This window comes from Scomber scombrus, chromosome 2 (assembly GCF_963691925.1).
Source record: "Scomber scombrus chromosome 2, fScoSco1.1, whole genome shotgun sequence".
In the NCBI taxonomy this organism is placed as follows: Eukaryota; Metazoa; Chordata; class Actinopteri; order Scombriformes; family Scombridae; genus Scomber; species Scomber scombrus.
In genome coordinates this window covers 10,784,050-10,803,437 of record NC_084971.1, presented here as the reverse complement: position 1 = coordinate 10,803,437, position 19,388 = coordinate 10,784,050, and the positions used below count along the sequence as shown (strand labels likewise).

General features: G+C 40.7%; 1 protein-coding gene across 2 annotated transcripts; it reads left to right on the top strand.

The window, feature by feature from the left end:
• Positions 1-18,033, top strand: b3gntl1 (UDP-GlcNAc:betaGal beta-1,3-N-acetylglucosaminyltransferase-like 1). 2 transcript variants are annotated; one of them, XR_009927203.1, is made up of 13 exons: positions 1-329; positions 1,042-1,158; positions 1,366-1,465; positions 3,460-3,524; positions 5,632-5,697; positions 7,022-7,117; positions 10,663-10,758; positions 10,914-11,038; positions 13,653-13,788; positions 13,863-13,931; positions 14,154-14,228; positions 15,234-15,416; positions 17,684-18,033. XR_009927203.1 is itself a non-coding variant. In XM_062435772.1 (12 exons), the coding sequence occupies exons 1-12, from the start codon at positions 189-191 to the stop codon at positions 15,312-15,314; spliced, it is 1,167 nt and encodes a 388-aa protein (XP_062291756.1). In that variant the 5' UTR covers positions 1-188; the 3' UTR covers positions 15,315-16,688. The 2 variants fall into 2 exon arrangements, 1 of the variants encoding a protein (XP_062291756.1); XM_062435772.1 differs by lacking the exon at positions 17,684-18,033 and having other exon boundaries at positions 15,234-16,688.
• The last annotated feature ends 1,355 nt before the right edge of the window (positions 18,034-19,388 follow it).

The following is a 19,388-nucleotide window of genomic DNA, read 5'->3' as shown; positions in this document are numbered from 1 at the left end:
CCCACGATGTCAGTGTGGGTTGCACGTTTTGCTAAAATTGACACTCTGACTGTTTCTTACATGTGCAGAATACATGTAATTTGTTGACGTTGATCCCTCAATATGGAAAACTGTTTCAAAATGAGTGTTTATTGATATTTTAGTCACTTGTATCCTGTGGTTGTCGTCAGACTTTATTCAGCGTCCAAATGAATAGCGGACTGACCGAGCTCCAAGACCGGGGGTTAGAGGTTGACATGAACCCACCGAAGAGGCTCCGCACCGCAGACAGCGGTGCAGAAGCACCGGCAGGAGGGCAGGAGGAGCTGGAGGGGAGTGCAGTGGATGTGGTGGGTGTGGATAGACACACACACGCACAGGATAATACAAAAAATACAGGATAATACAAAAAAATGATCATTTGTCGAATCAAAAACCTAAATATATCCAGTTGACTATCATATATGACAAAGAAAAGTATCAAATCGTCACATTTGAGAAACCATCCACCATCAAATGTCTTGTTAAATCTTCAGAATTACATCTCCTAAATATTGTTGACTTCAGAAGTTTAACAGCTGGACACAAGATGTCTCCTACTTCACTGTGAAGTTCATTCTCAGTGTTTGTGCACTGGAGGCTTCAAGTTTCCACATCACACATGTTGTATATTGGACCAGGAGTGGCTCCAAACTAGTTGTGATGTCAAAAATCCTGCTTGCAGGCTGACCTCTTTAACTTGGATTTTCAGTGAGCTTGGAGAAACTTGCTTCTAGTCCCAAACTCTGCACATACATTCTGCACAGTGATGCTCAAACATCCAACTGTAGAAACAAGAAGAAAAAACACATTTTTAAGTGAAAGGGGACTTTGAGCTTTTTTTTTTTTTTTTTACCTGTGTACCATAAACATTTCTCCCACAAATCATTTTTAAGAAGTGACACTGCAGAAGTTTTTCTTCCTCCCTGAACTGGTGATTATAGTATCCTTAATCCCGGCTGCTTATCCATGCATCAATATCTACCATCGGCTTTAAAATCTCTGTGTCTTTTCTGCTCTCAGAGTATTGTCATGCCAGTGTACAATGCATCCTGTTGGCTGGACGAGTGTCTGCAGTCCATCATCCAGCAAGACTTCACTGGAACCATGGAGCTCTCTGTCTTTGATGATGCAAGCACTGTAAGTGTGTTTGTATATTTAGGCTACATATGTAAGTTATCCTGAAACATGACTTGAGCTGCAGTTAAATTTCTGTGTGTGTGTGTGTGTGTGTGTGTGTGTGTGTGTGTGTGTGTGTGTGTGTGCGTGCGTGCGTGCGTGCGTGCGTGCGTGCGTGCGTGCGTGCGTGCGTGCGTGCGTGCGTGCGTGCGTGTGTGTCCCCTGTAGGATGACTCCAGAAAAGTGGTGGAGGGTTGGAGAGACAGGCTGGAGGCAAGGGGCATCTCCATGGTGATCTCTGGCCACAACTCTGCTCATCCAAGAGGAGGTTAGTAGGTATTGTGTTGTTGATCAGTAATCAATTCCAAGCCCTGATGCCTCTCTCTTACCAAACTATGAACTAAGTAATTGATTCCATCTTAGAGGTCAGACAGGCTGAATGAAAGAGTGGTGGACACATAGAATAATAAAACATTTCTCTTCACATCAAATAAAGAATCTCTGAGACCACAGCTGCATCTGAACAGACTGTTCCCTCACAGTATCCAACACTGCTTGGCCGGTCGCAAGGACTTTCTGTAGTCTCAGCTGGTCGCCTGGCAACCTCATGGCAACAACAAAACTCCAGGAAGTCACTGCACCCGGCCAAGAAATAGTCCCACACATCACCTCAGATAAAAATATTGTTTGTGTGCAGATTAAACAAACAAACAAACAAAAAACATGTTAATTAGTCAGCTTCACAGATGCTAGTAGGTGTATTTTGTTACCTTAGGACTGAGCCAGGCTAGCTGTTTTTCACCGTTTCCATTCTTTATGCTAAACTAAGCTAACTGTTTACTGACTTTAGCTTCATATGTACTGTACGAGAGTGACATAAAAAAGACATATTCTCTCCCAGTCTTAAGTAAACATTTCAGTGCTCAGGCTGTTCAGCATAGAGATCCTATATAAAGATACCAAGACTGTGTACGTTCCCGAGCACTATTTGTATATTTCACTTATTGTCAACAAATCACATGAAAGACCAAAACAAAACCTGTGTTAGTCCATTTCTTAATACTTCCTGTCTTTCTCTGTGGATCAGCTAATGAAGATGTTTAAAAGCTGGTCACATAATGTATAGTTTCATTAATGAAAAAAAAGAAAAAAAAAGTTCAGTTAAGTTCCATACAGCCAGACGCTGCTGGTTTTAGCAAGAGTAATTACCATTGGCGGGGTACTATTTTCACCTGTAGAGTAATACACATTAACTCTAGTGAGTAGTTATGGCAGCAGGATTTGTAATTGACTCAGAGTAAATTACAGTAGCATTAATAGTAATGCTGAAACATGTCACTTAAATGCAACGCTGTGGTTCATTGATGGGTTTTTAGTAGGTTTTGGACAATAATCGAGCTCTACAGCTTAGAGGCCAATATCAGACTTTGGCTACACACACAATACCTGTTAATAAGATCATTTAATTGTTGGTTTGGGTCTTTTCATGACATATTAACAATAAGAACATGTGAAATATCCTTTAAGAAGCTTGGTGTTAAAGGGGAACTCCACTGATTTTTACACATCAGTGTCTATTAAAAGGTCTCACAGAGTACTACTGCATAAAAAAATGTGTGTAAAAAGTCTTTTGTAGCTCCTGAGGCAGTTGTGTGAAGTCTGATGTCCGTTGGGGCTGAAGACTACAAGTCTGTAAAAGAAAGGAAATCTGTAGGAGTGGAGTTAGAAAGAAGTGAGGTTACCTAAGCTCTGTGGCCCTGCTGGGTAATCCAGACATCAGGTTTTGACCAAGAAGAAGAACACATGGAAGAAAAAAGAAGATATCTCTGGTTCTGCTGCACTGATTTTAATACCTTTAAAAAAAACTCTTCACAGAGAGTATGACAATGTCAAAGGAGTGCTCTTTTAAGTTTTATATTCCTTTGAGTCTGACAGCTAGCTGAGGAGAAAAAAGTTGCCTGAGGCCACTCTGTTTTCTGTATATTTGAGGAAAAGAATGAAAGCTGGGGGATTTTGAATCAATGCATGCTGGCACACATTAAAATCAATCACATTTTCTGATGATTTACCAGTAAACAATAAAGTAAGCAGTACATGATGGACTATCTGTCTCGTGCATATGTCTTGCATGTCTTGTGGCATGTTGGTTGGATTTGTCGGTCTGACATTTTGAAAATTACATTATGTTATTTTGTATGTTGTGACATTTTTGATGGTTGAGTATAAGTACTAACACATGGCCACATGGAAATAACTTGCACACAGAGGCATATACAGTACACATACACAATCATAAACCTACACTGTTCTTTTTTCTTTCAGTGGGATATGCGAAGAATAAGGCAATATATCAGAGCTGTGGACGGTACTTGTGCTTTCAGGATGCGGTAAGTGTGTGTGCGTGTTTCCTTTTACCGTCCAGATGTCTCTCATAACACATTCAGTAGTGAATCAAAACTAATTAGATCATATTGGTTTGTCCAAATTTACACACAGTCCTCAGCGGTCAAGTGAGTGTTTGACAGACCTGTCAGGACACATGACTAATGAACCGAGAGCAGCGTTTGATATATATGTGTTTTATGTGTTTGTCCATGTACTGGAAGCTCTTTGCAGTTTTACTTCTGAAGACTAAATTGTCAAGACTACTAATCAGAGGCCACAACATCTGGCAGTCAAACTTACACATGTTAACACACACTAAACTGAGGCGACTCTATTCACTTTTGTTTAAACTTATTTTTTAACTGCTGGAGTCACATGATATTATCAAAGACTGTTCACTGCTTATAGTTTGTTCCCGCAATAAAGGACTATGACAAAAAGATTGCTTTTTTAGAAAATACACAAGTTCCTCTATTTATATATACTCTTGTGTTTGTAACAGTTCATATCCCATTGTGTTTCGCACTTGAACACCCTACATTTGAATTCTATTTCTCCATTTTACTGCAGACAAAAACTGTCTAGAGTTTGATGTAGAAGTTGATATCCTCCTTTCTTTGTCACCTGTCAGACTTTTTTCACTCTACTCAACCCTAGTCTTTGTGCCACTGCTTGCGTCGGGGGGGCTGTTGGTGCAGAATGTGGAAAATTGGCAACCCTCAGCATCCAACTGCTCCACCTACAGTACCATAATAAAAATGCTGTCTCTCTTCTCCTGACCCCCACCAAACAAACATTTATTTCCCTGAAACCTGCATCTAGGGACAAACCGTTTATGTGAAAGCCCTCCATGTTGGCAGCGAGAGTTGCTTTAACAAGACCTATAGAAATTAAAGCCATGTGTACACACACATACACAAGGTGTGAACATATCTGCTGTACTTACGCAAGGATCAAGGCCAACAAATGATCCTACAACAAACTGATTTGATTATGTTTGGAATGGTAATTGCAAAGAAAGTAATTTTATGGCTCTGGACGTCAGATACTGTGCCTCTGTTTAAGACCTGGTTAACTGAGCTCACTGGTATGTTGCATATGGAGAAAGTTTGATATGGCATAATGGACAGTCTTGATGGATTTTCTAATATATAGCAGCCATTTCTGGGTCACCTTGTTCAGTATGACGCTGAGTCTGACCAGCAACAAAATCCACAGTGTGCCACCCACTTCATGACTGCTGAGACGTACTGTAGTGAAGCAGAAGTGTGATTTGTTATTATCTTTAAATACACCCCGTTTCTTTTTTGCCCTTTGTTTTCTACTTTCTTTTTGTTTTCTGATACGTGTCTGTTTTCTGTACTGTCTTATGGAAAATGTAAATAAAAATATGATTAAAAACCAAATAAACAAACCAATTTGACTCAATTCGACAAATGAATAAATGTTCCAAAAGATGAGCGCCCAGTTTGTAACAAACTGGCCCAGAGTCAGTGACAAAAATAACAAACTAAACACAAAGCCTTAGTGAAACTGACTGGTGGACGCCTGGGAGAAAGAGAACAGAGAGAGAAAGAAAAGGCTGAGACCCAAGCTCCTCAGGTGTCAAATATTCCCTAATGTCTTTCACTCTGCCTATCAGTTCCTAACCTTGAAGCCAAAAAAACCACACAAGCATCAGGTACAGAGAGAAAGGGACATCACAATACTCTCTGAGCCTCCTTTGTTCCTCAAAGTCCAGGAAAATAATGTTTTTCCTTCTGACTTTGAATGGTATACTTTAAAGGTCATTACAAGTTTGATATTTTGCATTTGAATATATAGTAGTTTTTCCTTTCATGGGGGATGATAGTGGAAAAAAGTACAGTTCTGATACTTTAAAGCAAACATTTTGGAACAATCCTCAGATTACCTTCCAGTTTAAGAATATTTGTAGAGAACAATCTCACGCAAACAGCAAATGACAAGGTGTAAAGATAGACGGGCTACACACAAAGGTAAAATCAGCCAAGTAAAGTTACATTTTAAAGATGTGTTTCCAAGTTTTTTCTTCTTGAAGGAATCAGTGTGTATATTTGTTGTCACTGACATGTGTTTTGTGCTTTCCAGGACGACATTATGTTACCCCAAAGAGTTTGTGTGCAGTATGAGGCGTCTCTCCTCCACCCAAACTCTGTAAGTTCTCCTTCAAGTATTTGCTCACTCACTTCCTTCCCTCTCTGCTGCACTCTGGCCTCATCCTCCCACCTTCCCTTTTTTCCTCATTTCTCTCCCTTCCCTTTCTCTGTCTGTCCATCTGACCAGTCCCTTCCTATACTTCTCCATTTTCACAAGTTTTCTCTGTGTGTGTGTGTGTGTGTGTGTGTGTGTGTGTGTGTGTGTGTGTGTGTGTGTGTGTGTGTGTGTGTGTGTGTGTGTGTGTGTGTGTGTGTGTGTGTGTGTGTGTGTGTGTGTGTGTGTGTGTGTGTGTGTGTGTGTGTTTAGACTCGTGTACTGGAAATGTGTATTCAAATTTTTAGAAATATGAGTAATGTGTGTGATTTTTAAAAAGTCACATTGTTTTGGGTGTGTGTGCGTGTGTGTCTGTTGGCTTCCATGCAGTTGGCGTGCAGAGCAGTGTGAGTATCCGGTGTTGATGATTTCTGTGGCCTGCAAGGTCAGGGGTGAAGGGTCGTGTGTGTGAGGGAAGTTAGGGAGACAGCATGGAGACAGCAGGCTTGCTGCCCTGCACAAACAACACGCCCCTTTCTGATATGGCTATAATTTTTGACTTCATGGTTAAAAACACAACCCTATTTTTTTGTTTTGTAGTTGTTAATAGAATCTCTGTTCTGTGTCCCTCTTTTGTTTGTCATCTCTTTCTTCTGGAGTTTTGCTTGTAAATGGAAAAAAAGGATATGACTGAAATTACTTTGTACCAATATATTGACAAAAAATGTAATATATATATATATATATATATTTATATATATATATATATATATATTTATATATATATATATAACTCTATATGTCTAAGGCGGCAATCATTGCAGTTATTCTTACAATCAGTTCTACCAAATAGTTTCTCACTTAACTGATACATTTTTTGGATACATTTTTTTGGCTTATCAAATATTTTTTAATTCCCATCAAAACATCATGTGTTTTTTTACAAACTAGATGTCCACTTTACTGTCATATAAGACAACAAAAAGAAGCAAAGGATCACATTTAAGAAGTTGTAACTATAGCCATTTTTTTGCATTTTTGCTTAGAAAAATGATTCAAATGATTGACTGATTATCATGCTTGTTACAAGCTGATTTTTTTCATCCTTAAACTTATTGATTAATCAACTAATCATTTCAGCTTGACAGTGACAATTTGACAATTTTAACAATGACCTAATTTTCAGCAACAGCATTTTTCTAAAATAGCTGCAAATGTTTTCAATGGTTGTTGAAGGGAAAATATGTTTTCACGCCCATAAAAGTTTTAATTTCTGTTTTCATTATAGTTAATCGGCTGTAGAGTTCAGAGGGTTCCAGAGGGATCGACAGAACGTTACACTCGCTGGATCAACACAATCACTCAGGATCAGCTCATCACACAGGTAAATACCCCCCGCTTCATACAGTATGTGTGTATGTTTTTGTGTCTGGGAATGTGTGCGTGTGTTTGTAGGAGGTCATGTGCCAGGCAGCAACCAGGTCAGATAGAAACAGGATGCCTACCTGCCATCCCCAGTTTCCACGGAAATGTGGCAGCAGAGTATATGGAGGACGCAGCATCACTCATGACCCCTGTGTCCATCACAGGCCCACCACAGGAAGCAGGTCACACTGCCAGCTGTCTGCTGAGGGTACTCAGTGGTGGAAGCTGTTGGCAGTGGAAAAGTTAATTTCAGATGAAAAAAATAAAATACGGTGAGCTGACTGTGCAGACTGTTTCTCTTCCAACAGATCCTGCAGGAGATATTCGATAAAAGTCTGCAACCACTTTCCCAAAGTAGTCTCAGACTTTTGGGACTCTACTGTATAACGCTTTAAGTACTGCACAGCTATGTGAGAGTTACCACACATATTAGCATCACTACAGACAACAGTATATGCACTGTAGTCACTGTAAACAGATGACTATCCCCACATTTCAGTCACTGAAAGTTACCAAATTAGATTTCATAAGACACTGCTTTATGGCTTGAAACAGAGAAGTGATGGCTCCAGGGCACATGGAGCTAGAGTCTCTTGTGATGGCAGATGGTGATATAAATGAATCCCTGTTTGCTGTTATAAAGGATTGCCTCTTCTTCTTTTTACACTTCAAAATAAGTACAATGGAGAAATACCATAAAGGGCAAAGAGGAAACAAGCAGCCGTCACCGTGACTGAATATTGGAGCTATTGTATAATTGGCTTAAGATGAATGTGACTGGAAAACCCCCCCAAAATTATCTCTTGAAATACTGCACATAAAGGAGATATGAAGACCACAGAGGGACATGTTTGTGTGTGTTTGCTTGTTAGAAGACATCACCAAAACTGACCCATGGCCAGGCGTTCAGCATCTGGAACTCAAATGAGCTTTGGGTGTGACAGTTACTGGTTTTAGTGTAACATGTCATAGTGGAAGATAACCATCACAGCATCCGGGACATCTCACGACATCCAGACAAAGAGATGACTGTGTCCATATTTTAACGCCTTTTCTTGTCTAGTTTGTCAATTTCTACGTTTTCTGTGATATTGGCTCATTAGTGTATTAGAGTGTGTGATGTTTTATTTAATTTCAATGGTATGAATCACACCTGTGAGTATGACGTCACCCTGCTGCTCACCCACAGACAGAGCCACCTTCATCACAGAGTGAGGATGAATAGGTTCAGGTTCACCTTCATTTGTCAAATCACGATTACATGCATAAACATTCATGGTCAAGGCTGTAATGTGGAACAGTGAAATCAATAGAACACTTGGCTAAGTTATGACAATAATCTAACACTTTATGATTGCCTACTTTGACAAGGTGACCATTTTTAAAGACAATGACATTGTGCATGACACAGCACAACCAAACTGACAAAGTTGTCCCGATTTTTACATTGTTTTAGTTTGTGCAGTTATTATATTGAAATGTCACAGTGCATTTTGTAAAACCGATGTTTAGACATTTTACGCATTAGAAAAACCTCAGTCTAAACTGGTAGGGTGGAGGCTATTTCTAAAATATTTACATACCACTTTTACAGCTAATGATCATTCTTCCAACTACATTAAACAGTCACATTAATCACTAAAAACTGATAAGAGCCGGTGATATCAAAGTGAAACCAGAGGGAGTATTTCTATTTACGTAGCGATGGAGGTCTGTCTGAACAAAACACACTGTCACCAAGGATACAAGACAACCTGGAGTCACTCTCTTTCACATACACACACATATCCACATGCACACACACACATACACACGCGTGCGCGTGCACATGCTCACACGCACACAGCGTCTGCATAACTCCTTAGTAGACATTCCAGGGTATTTATATGATATTAAATTTCATGGAGCATGAGAATGAGATCATACATTGATTCTGCAGGCTTAAAAAGCAGCTAATTTTCCTTCTCCTTTTCTTTCTTCACTTTATCGGCCTGTACTTTCAGTTTTCTGGATCAAGAAAGCGGAGCCTAACCGAGTTAGACATGAGATTTAGCCAGGGTGGTGCTTGTTTAGCTCAATCCAGAGCTGGACCCCAAGTGTTCATCTGTAGGACATTAGATATGGTTATCCATAACCTTCCCTACCCCACTGACTACTCACATCCTCTCTCTCTCTCACTCTCTCTCTCACTCTCACTCTCTCTCTCTCTCTTTCTCTCTCTCTCTCTCTCTCTCTCTCTCTCTCTCTCTCTCTCTCTCTCTCTCTCTCTCTCTCTCTGTCTCTCTCTCTCTCCCTCTCTTTCTCTCCCTCTCTCTCTCTCTCTCTCTCCTCTCTCTCCTCTCTCTCTCTCTCTCTCTCTCTCTCTCTCGCTCTGTTCCCGGGTTTCCCAGAATTCATTCTTATTCATCTTATTCATGCTTTTGGCCACAGCTTACATCTGCAAAATGTTGCAATAGCACAACCGAGGGGAGAGGAGATGTACGTAGGTGAACACACACACACACACGCGCGCGCACACGCACACACACGCACACACACATGCACACATGCACACATGCACACACACTCTCATACTAGATTATGTCCAGCTGTTCTAATGGCTGAATCCAGATGTTTTTCACAATTTTCTTCATCTGTGATGCATTTCAGCAGTAGTATTCCATTACAACTAGCCACGTACTAGTTCATACACACACACACACACACACACACACACACGCACATGTGAAACATGGTGACGTAGTTAGAGAAAAAGACCACAACAACCTGAAATGACCCATACATTCAAAACACACACAGAAGGAAGGAGAGATAAGAAAGGCGTGTGCAGCAGTGAAACAAATACAGTGGGGGGTTACATCTGTTAAAAGAGAAAAAGCCCATAATGTGGTTCTGGTGCATTAAAGTGGTGCAGTCAGAGGGAGGAGAGGCCAAAACAAACTCATTAATCAGAGATCATGTGCAAGAGGATGAAAGTGTGTATCCACACAATTCTGTGAGAGAGCACATGTTGCACAGGCTGCACTCTCACCCATTGTCTTTGCTGGATTAAGGAAAGTTAATTTATGCAGAGTCCTCATTGACTGTTTGAATCTGATGTTTTTAGCTATATGGACATTATGTGAACATTATGTTTTTTGCTCTAAGCACAACTTAAAGCTTTTTAAAGGACTTCTTACGGGGTTATGGTTAAGTCTCCAGAAAATGAATGTAAATCTATGTAATGTCCCCAAAAGTGACCATGGTCTGATACACAGTAGGGGATGGATATTATCATACACCTCTTAAAGGCTTTGTCTATGGACTAATCTGACTGACAATTTATTTGCAGCCAACATGATTGTCTGTGTTCTCTCTGAGTTACATTGAAATGAACCCTTCATTGGGACCAGTATGGACGCTTACTGTGTGTCCACAGTCCACAGTTATGTGACTGAAAAGCTGAAATTTCGGGATTGTGTCCAAATGTTTGATGCTACAGTCTCAGCTGCTCTTGTGTCTCAGGTGTACACTTCTCACGGGCCCACAGTCATCATGCCAACATGGTTCTGTTCAAGGAACTGGTTCCTAAAGGTTGGACCGTTTGATGAGGGGGGAAAGGTGAGGGTATCTTCTTAAACTATAACCAAAGCCCTCCCACTCTGTGTTTGTGTGTCTTTTTCCTTCTTCAATAACACTTAAAATATCAAATATAAAAATGTTTCATCAGCTTTTTAACACACTCTGCTTCCTTGTAACTGTCCCTCTCTCTGCAGGGAGTCCCAGAGGACTTGCTCTTCTTCTACCAGAGTCTTCGTAAAGGAGGAGGCGTGGCCAGAGTTGACCAGTGTCTGCTGGTGTACCGTTACCACGAGAAGGCTACCACACACTCCGTGACAGAGTCTGTCTCCACCCCTGAGCTGCACACATTCATGCACACATACTTGGATGCAGTGTTGATCCTCCACCTACTCACAGCTGCCCACCGGCATCCTAGATGTTCTCACACTAATGTGCACACACACACATGCACACACACAGGAACACACCTTTACACCCAGATACGTCTTCACCCCTCTTAACTCCCTTCCTCTCGTGCTCTCATACACATGCACTGATACTGAGTAATAATAAGGAGAACATGCACAGTGAGACACTCTCCTAATGTGGGCGCCTTACTGTGTCTAACAGCACGCCTCATATGACAAACACAACCTGAACCCACCACCATCATGGAGCGTGGGTGGTCTCCTCACGCATTCACAATACACAGAACAGTAACATGGCAGAGACTTACTATAAACTGTATCTGCACACACAAACTGAAGCTTTTATCCCCCTAATACCCAAAAGGCAGACACAGTTATCACACACTCATTCACATACACACATACACACTCACATTCATAAACACAGCCTTTCTGTGTTAAGAAGCCTCTCATCTCAGTTACTCTTTGGCACCATTTTATTTTTTTAAAAGATACTTCTCACCTCGCCGACAGGGCCTCTACAGTTACATATGTGTGTGTGTGTGTGTGCGTGCGTGCGTGCGTGCGTGCGTGCGTGCGTGCGTGCGTGCGTGCGTATGAAGATGATGGTTTCATTTGGCTAAAGAGAGGAAGTAGGTAGGCAGTGGATAGGAAGGGGGTGACAAGAAGTGGGGGAGAGTGGAAAGTAGGCAAGGCAAGCTTGAAATAGGCATCCAAAAATAAGACAGATGATAGATGAAGACAGAGTGGAGGATGATCGGTGAAGGAGTGCGTCAACAGGGGTAGATATACGAGCAGTGGACAGACGCAGGGGAGGAGGAAGGAAGGAAAGAGGAAAGGAAGGAGGGATAACAGGAAAGAGGGGATGAAAGGCAGGGAGGTGTGAGGGGGAGGGGAGGCAGGAAAGACCTTCTTCTTTGGTGTGTTTTACGTTTTGAGGCACACTCTTACACCTGCAGATATGACACGACCTTGCAGAAGCACAGTCAACAGCAGGAATGCCAGCCCCCCCCAACATACACACACACACACACACACACACACACACACCCACACACACACACACACACACGCACACCATCTGAAACACTTCAGTTCACAACAAGATCGGATTCCCTCCAAACAGTCTCTGAGAGATACTGAACATTCCACATGGAGAAGAAAACAGGTTGAAATTCCTGATTTGTATGCTGGGAAAGTGACTGGAATTGCACAAATATATTCTCAAGATTACAAAAACATGTGTGTGTCTGTGTGTGCGCATGTGTGTGTGCGTGCATGCGTACGTGTGAGACATTCGCATACAGCTGTGCATTTCAGTCAAAGTGCAGGCAACACGAAAACAAGCCCATCTAAAATAGATAGTTTGTCCACCCCACCTTTGAAAAATTATGATCTAAGATCAGATGAATTCAACTCAGTTATTGTATTAATTAAATGCAGTGAACGCTTTCAGAAAATGAATTTGAATAATCGTCTCTTTTTACTTTTTGATAATGAAAAGAGAATTCTGGTTTATCACAAATTGGCTGTTACTGTTGTAGTTTTTAGCCATCATTTCCGGCAGTTTCCGGCAATACATCAGATGATGAGACAAGCTGTAATGAAATCAACACTTAAGCCAGATGATATAAACCAGTCTAATTGGTGTAGAAACAGAAAATGAACACAGCAGGAATGTCAGTAATAGTCCTTCATTTCACAAGAAAACTGCATGAGGGCACAACTATGGCAAGTGTGGTACCTGTAGGTTAGAGTTTAACCACAAATGTGCCTGTAATGAATATCTACAGAAGATGGAGTATATAAACTTTTGCCCTTCATTTTCTCTACCAGATGAGTTTGTTTAAAACCTGTGATTGCCTGCTCGTTTTTCTTGGCCCATCTGGCTTTTTTTCCAGTGATGTTGTAGCCCCCATTCTCAGGATTAAAATTAGTGAGAAAAGGTTTTGTTACTCATACAAAGGATAGCCGAAACTTCCAAGTTGTAAAATAAACAATTTATCCTTTAAAGCTGGCTGCCCCTTTATAAAGGATTCCGTTCAGTCATATTTTTAGGCATAAAAATACTTTGCTTTGAATAATCATTAGTTCCTAATATGGTTTTTCCATACAAAAAAATTAAATAAATTACATCTACCCCTTTTCCACAATTAATGAATATTTAAATATTGTTTATTTCTAAAGTTTTCCCGCTGCACACAAGATGTGTCCTTCTTCACTGTAAAGTAAATCCTTAGTGTTTGTGCAGTGGAGGATTCAAGTTTCCACAACACACTTGTGAAAGTTGAATATTGGACCACAATTGGCTCCAAACTAGTTGTGATGTCACAAATAATGTTTGTAGGTCCACGCCTTAAACTCAGATTTTCAGTGAGCACAGACAAACTCTGCACATACATCATTCTGTACAGTAAAACTCAAACATCTAACTGTAGGAAGAAGAGGGAAAAACACACACACAAACAATCCTAACGGTCTGTTTGTCCATCCTCTGATTCTCTCCAATATCTCCTTGGTTTCCAGGGAAACCATTTGGAACCAGCGAGTGGCATTCCTGCAGGAGAGAGTTCTTAGCCAATGGGAGCGCTTCACCATATGGAATGCTGGGAAACAGGGCCGGAAGCTGTACCGCTGCCTCAGCCCAACCAATCAGAAGAAAGTATGGTATCTGCTGCTATATAAAGTTGTACATTTTTTAAATTGTATTCACCAGCATTACGTCACGTTTATCAGGTCAAAGCTTTCTGTGATGTGGACGAGAACAAGATCCAGAAAGGTTTCTACACATACGAGGACTCTAAGGTGAGATCAGCTGATACATATAGAGTACAATATGATTATTAAGTGCTACTTTTGCAAAGAGAGTAAGCTGACAAGATCATCAAACCAATGATATTAGTCGTAATGCTGTAGTTAAAAATTATTATTATCCAACTGTACATACATGTACACCAGTGTATTTCTATGATGCTGTGACCAACAGGGATATGTGGATTGCCTCTCTGTCTGTTAACTTTCCTTTAGGAAAGACCAAAGCCAAAAATCCCAATTCTGCACTACAAAGATGCCTCCGGCCCCTTCATTATCTGTGTTAAACTGGTGAGCAGTAAATGTGTGTGTATTGTATGTTTGCCGCTTCTGACCGTCTGTCCCCCAGGTCTGTAATCTAAGTTAATGACATAATGATCAAGGGCGTGTGCCCAGCACAGGACATAACACACACACACACACACACAGGAGGCAGGCAGGAAATGGGTAGAGATAGCAGCCTGATTTTTGAAAACATCAAATGTTTTCACCACTGTTCATTTTGGACATAACCGATTTTGTGTTTAAATTTGCACTCCAAAGTACTGCCATTAACTCCTATCTGTTGCATAGACATCTGATCATTTCTTTATTGATATACAATAACACACATAGGGACATTCACAAGCTATTCGGGGAGCTAAATCACAAATTGCCTATTTATCATCCAGCGAGATTCAGACATCAAAGATGGAGTGACCCCACCTACGGGGCTACTAATTGGTCAATTATGCGAATTGGGAGAAGTAATCAGAGGCAGAGAACAAGGAGACCTGGACTCAATCATTCTCTCTCTCTCTCTCTCTCTCTCTCTCTCTCTCTCTCTCTCTCTCTCTCTCTCTCTCTCTCTCTCTCTCTCTCTCTCTCTCTCTCTCTCTCTCTCTCTCTCTCTCTCTCTCTCTCTCTCTCTCTCTCATTCTCTCATTCTCTAAGACACACACATACATACAGACACCTGGACTCAATCATGCAAGTTTTTCACCCAGATGTCAAATAAATCTAACCAACAAAAATACAATTCATCTGAACTTTGCTCACAAGTCAAGGTTAAATCTAATTCACTGTAGGTGAGTTTTTTTTTTTTTGTCGTATTACCTTTGGCTTTAGTTCACTATACTTCAAACACAGTAGAAAACACAAAAAACAGTTAGTAACCTTTGTTGCAAAGACAAAGCAGAATGGCTGAGTTTAGCCAATTGGCTGATACTCAATCAGACGATAATGCTTTGTATGTTTGGGGGGGGGGTGGAAATATTTCTTTCAACATGTTTTCTGTTCGTGTTGTTTTATATGTAGGACATGACAGGAGGCGTTCTGGAGGAAAACCTCAACTCTTTGCAGCTCAAGGAAGGAACAGATTACTACCATTTCAACTGACAGCTTGGAGTGGTGACAAAGACAAAGGGGCGCTGCATCTTTAACAGGCGGAGGAATGCGCAGGAGTGGATTACTTACACACACAAACTGAAAGATAGGCAGGTGATAACAGAAAAACAGTGAACTGAACATTGGAATAGAGTGAAGGACAATAGCAGGACAAGAGAGGGAGAAGAATATAATGAATGTCATGTGTTTTCAGTGTTAAAAGAAGATAGGATGTTTAACTCAGCAACTCCGGCAAAGTTTAATCACCTGCTTATAAAGGCACAACAGTCCATTCCCTCCCGCACATCTGAACCACAGCACTGTGGTTATTACTGTGTTTGTAGAATAGTTTGAGATTTTTGGAAAATACGCTCACTTGCTTTCTTTCCAAGAATTAGACAGTCAGATTGATAGCACTCTCATGTCTGTACACCAAATATTAAGCTAGAGCAGGGGAAGGTTAGCTTGGCTTAGCATAAAGACTTAAAGACATAAAGACCAGCACCTCTGAGGCTCAATAATTAGCATTTCATTTTTTGAATCTGTACAAAAAATTGTACCTGTAAGTATAAAAACACCAAGCTGTAGTTTTGAGCATGATGATTTCTTTTTTTGATGATTTTCTTTGCCGAGATTTGTTTATTTCTTTTTTTTTTATTTCTTTTTTTTTTAATTACATTTCAGTTTTTGTACTGACTAAGCACAAGGCACATTGTTTCCATTGGTGAGATTAAGGGGTGCTGGTTGGGGGATCTTTTCATCTTTTGACAGGCAGGCTAGCTATAACCCCGTGAGAAGAGAAGAAGTTGAGGGATGTTTTGGTAATTCAGTTACAAAGAGGAGGGCATTTGGGTCCTCATATTTATCGGAGGACAGCTATTTATCATGCAAGGATGACTGCAGTGTTGACCACCATAAAAATCATATTGTTGTTTTCGAAGTCTGTGTGGATTGAGTCATTTGGTATGTGCCAACCTGTATACTTAAACTTCTGTTGAAGTGAAGTGTTGGGAGTCAGCATGTCTTCACAGGAGGATAAACGTATCAACAGTGGGATGATTTATTACCAGAGTCCTTACACAGCTTTCTTAACAGTGTTCTCTGATGCAACCAGGCAAAATCAGATACACGCACATATCTGCTACAAATTTACAAACCTGGATACTGTACGTATTTGTTTTCCTTTCACTGGGTCTCTTATGAAATCTAAAGAACAATAACCTCTTTAGGAGAGCACAGTTCTTATACATAAACACACACAAAAAAAAGTTTATTTTACCTCACAGAGTGTGGAGTTTTTCTACCCAAAGGTAAACAGACCTTTCCCCACAAACCTCCCCCGGTGTTTCCTGGGTCGGCGAGGCGGTCTGCTTTCTTGTAAATTTGGCCACAGCACTTTGTAGGGAAGCAACAGTGACGGTTAAAACCTGGAGGGGGTCTTCGACTCTGCCAGTGTTTTGTTTCCAATACCTTTGTTTGTTATCATAGAGTGAACATACAGTTGCACAGCAGTGTGAATGTACAGAATCACTGTACCATATTAGACTTGAATTCTTTGTGTTAGATGAATAGCTGGACTGTTTTGCCCTGATTCAGCTGGGGTTTGAGGTGAAAACCCCAGACCTCTGCCACCCACAGTACAGTTCTGTATAGGGGCTGAGAAAAATATCACACCCACTTAGCACTTACTCTCCACTTACACCCTCTTCCCTCTCTGTGTTTCTACACACAAACACTTGTGATGCATCTTCCTCAGAGATGTCATTTCTGTGCTTTGTCATTTCTTTGCTACCAATGATCATTTTTATTATAAATTAATTTGACAGTTGTTTTGTTAATAAATTAAGCTAAATCCTAATAATAGGGTAGGTATCATAATATCATAACATTAAACTTACTGAAATATTGTGACAATAGTCTGACTCAGTTCGAGTCCTGGAGATGGGGGGAGCAGCGGGCGAGTAAACTGTCAATCACAGCTGTCAATCAGCGCCCACGCGGCATCAAAACTACTATTAAGTCTTCAAATCTTATTAACACTAATTTCCAAAATGACTACCAGCATACTTATTAGTAGGCCTGAATTTAGCGATTAAGACCATTGAAGATTTTTTGGAGCCAGAATCTAGCAGCCATCATTGTCCTTGCACTTTAGGGTATTTCCACATTGGCTTCAGCCTAAAGTCGTGGTAGTTGCTGCTTGTCCAAAATCCAAACAAACCAAGGAGCTAGGGAATGTTTGGCTTTTTGCTTGAAAAGGACTTAAAGTAATTACTGATTAATCGTGTTAGCTCCACTTTGAAGGATTCCTCTTTTTTTGACATATACTTTATCTTTATTAATCTGTAATGCATTGTTTGTTTTTTGTTTTTGCTTTTCAGCCTCTGTAGTGGGCTGGCAACGGCAGCAACATGGTATGGCAATGTCTGTCACTTTGTCAGTCCTCCACTTTGGTCCAGACTGAAATATCTTGATGGATTTGCACAAAATAATCATTTCAGTGACTTTTCCTCCAGTGCCAACATGAGGTTTACATTTTTGTTTTTTAGCTAAATGTCAACAACTATTGCATAGATTGCGATGGAATCTGGCACAAACATTCATGTCCCCCTCATGTTGAATTATAATCAGTCTTGGTGATCCTGTAACCTTTCATCTAATGCCAGGATGGGGCGAAAATTTACATTTTTACAATATTTTGGCTTATGACTAAATATCTGCAAAACTAGTCAAATACCCATCAGCTCAGCTGTGCTTTGTATTTCATACTAGTTTGTATGCTGATGTTTCCTTATATCTCAAAGCATCTCTAAGTGCAGCCTCATAGAGCTGCTAGCATGGCTGTAGATACATCTATGTATATAAATCTGTAACGTAAATGTTATTCACCAGATCTTTTGTCGCTTTTTCATCCTTCATCACATCTTATCAGTAAAGACTGAGCTCATTCGTCACCCCTGCTCTCCATGCCTGTAGCTAAATATTTGAGTGAAACTACAGGGTTGACAGTTACTTGCTTCCCTCTGTGGCTCTCAGATTTATAGTGTATGCAGTCTTGGAGCTATAAGGTGCTTTGGATAAATGTTCACCAAATTGACACCATATATTTTAGAATGTAAGGAACCAAAGCCAGTTGTTTAAGAAAGACCATGCTCTGTCTACATACATCCTGTCTCCTTTGCCCACTTTGCCTTCATGATAAAGCACTTGGTAGATGATCAGAGTGAGCTCTAATGGAGAACCTATGAAAGAGACTTGGAGAGAGAGTAAACAGAGCTTTACTCAGTGTTTACACTCTGTCTCTTTGCAGACATCAGGCGTGATAACACACACACACACACACACAATGAATGACCCTGACCCTGGAGCCTGCTTGCCTTAGCTGGTCAAATAAACCTGCACGTGTGTAGAAGAAATGCACACACACACATACACAAAGCTATGTGTTTTCTGGCGGCTGATAAGAGAGTTAAGAGTTGGGTGTATCTGGGTGAAGAGAGCTCACAGAGGTCAAACACTGAAGGCTTTTTTATTCACCGGGAACTTTACCACATTCCTTTGTTTCAACATCTCTCTCTTTTTTCAAGTAAGGTGTGTGTCTGTCACTGAAACTGCTATGTTGACCTACAGAGCCAGAGAACAGTAACTTAATCATCTGAATGGTGAGATCTGGAGTATGCAGTATATAATAGTTTTTTGATAAGGTGCAGCAAAAATGTTTACACATAAAGCATAAAGCATTTTCCTTCTGTAGTCCATGCCCTTTCTTTCTTACAAAGTTGTCTGTGGTGTGGTGTGAGTTGAATAAATTCTGTTCTTCCTTCTTCAACAACTGTTGACGAGCCGCCATTGAGCAAGGCACTCAGAGCTAACTGGCATTGCTCAGATGTCCCCCTGGGTAATAAAGATATTCAAAAAGAGAGAGCAGTACGCTGAACGCGAGCAGTGAGGAAGTGAGGGTCGTGAAGGTTGAAATCAGAGCTGGAGGAATGTGTGTGTGTGGCTCTGTAAGGAAGCACTGTGTGGACAGACGAAGCGTTCCTCCTGTCAGGCCGCCTGAGAAGAGCCAGGTGACGGCAGGAGGAT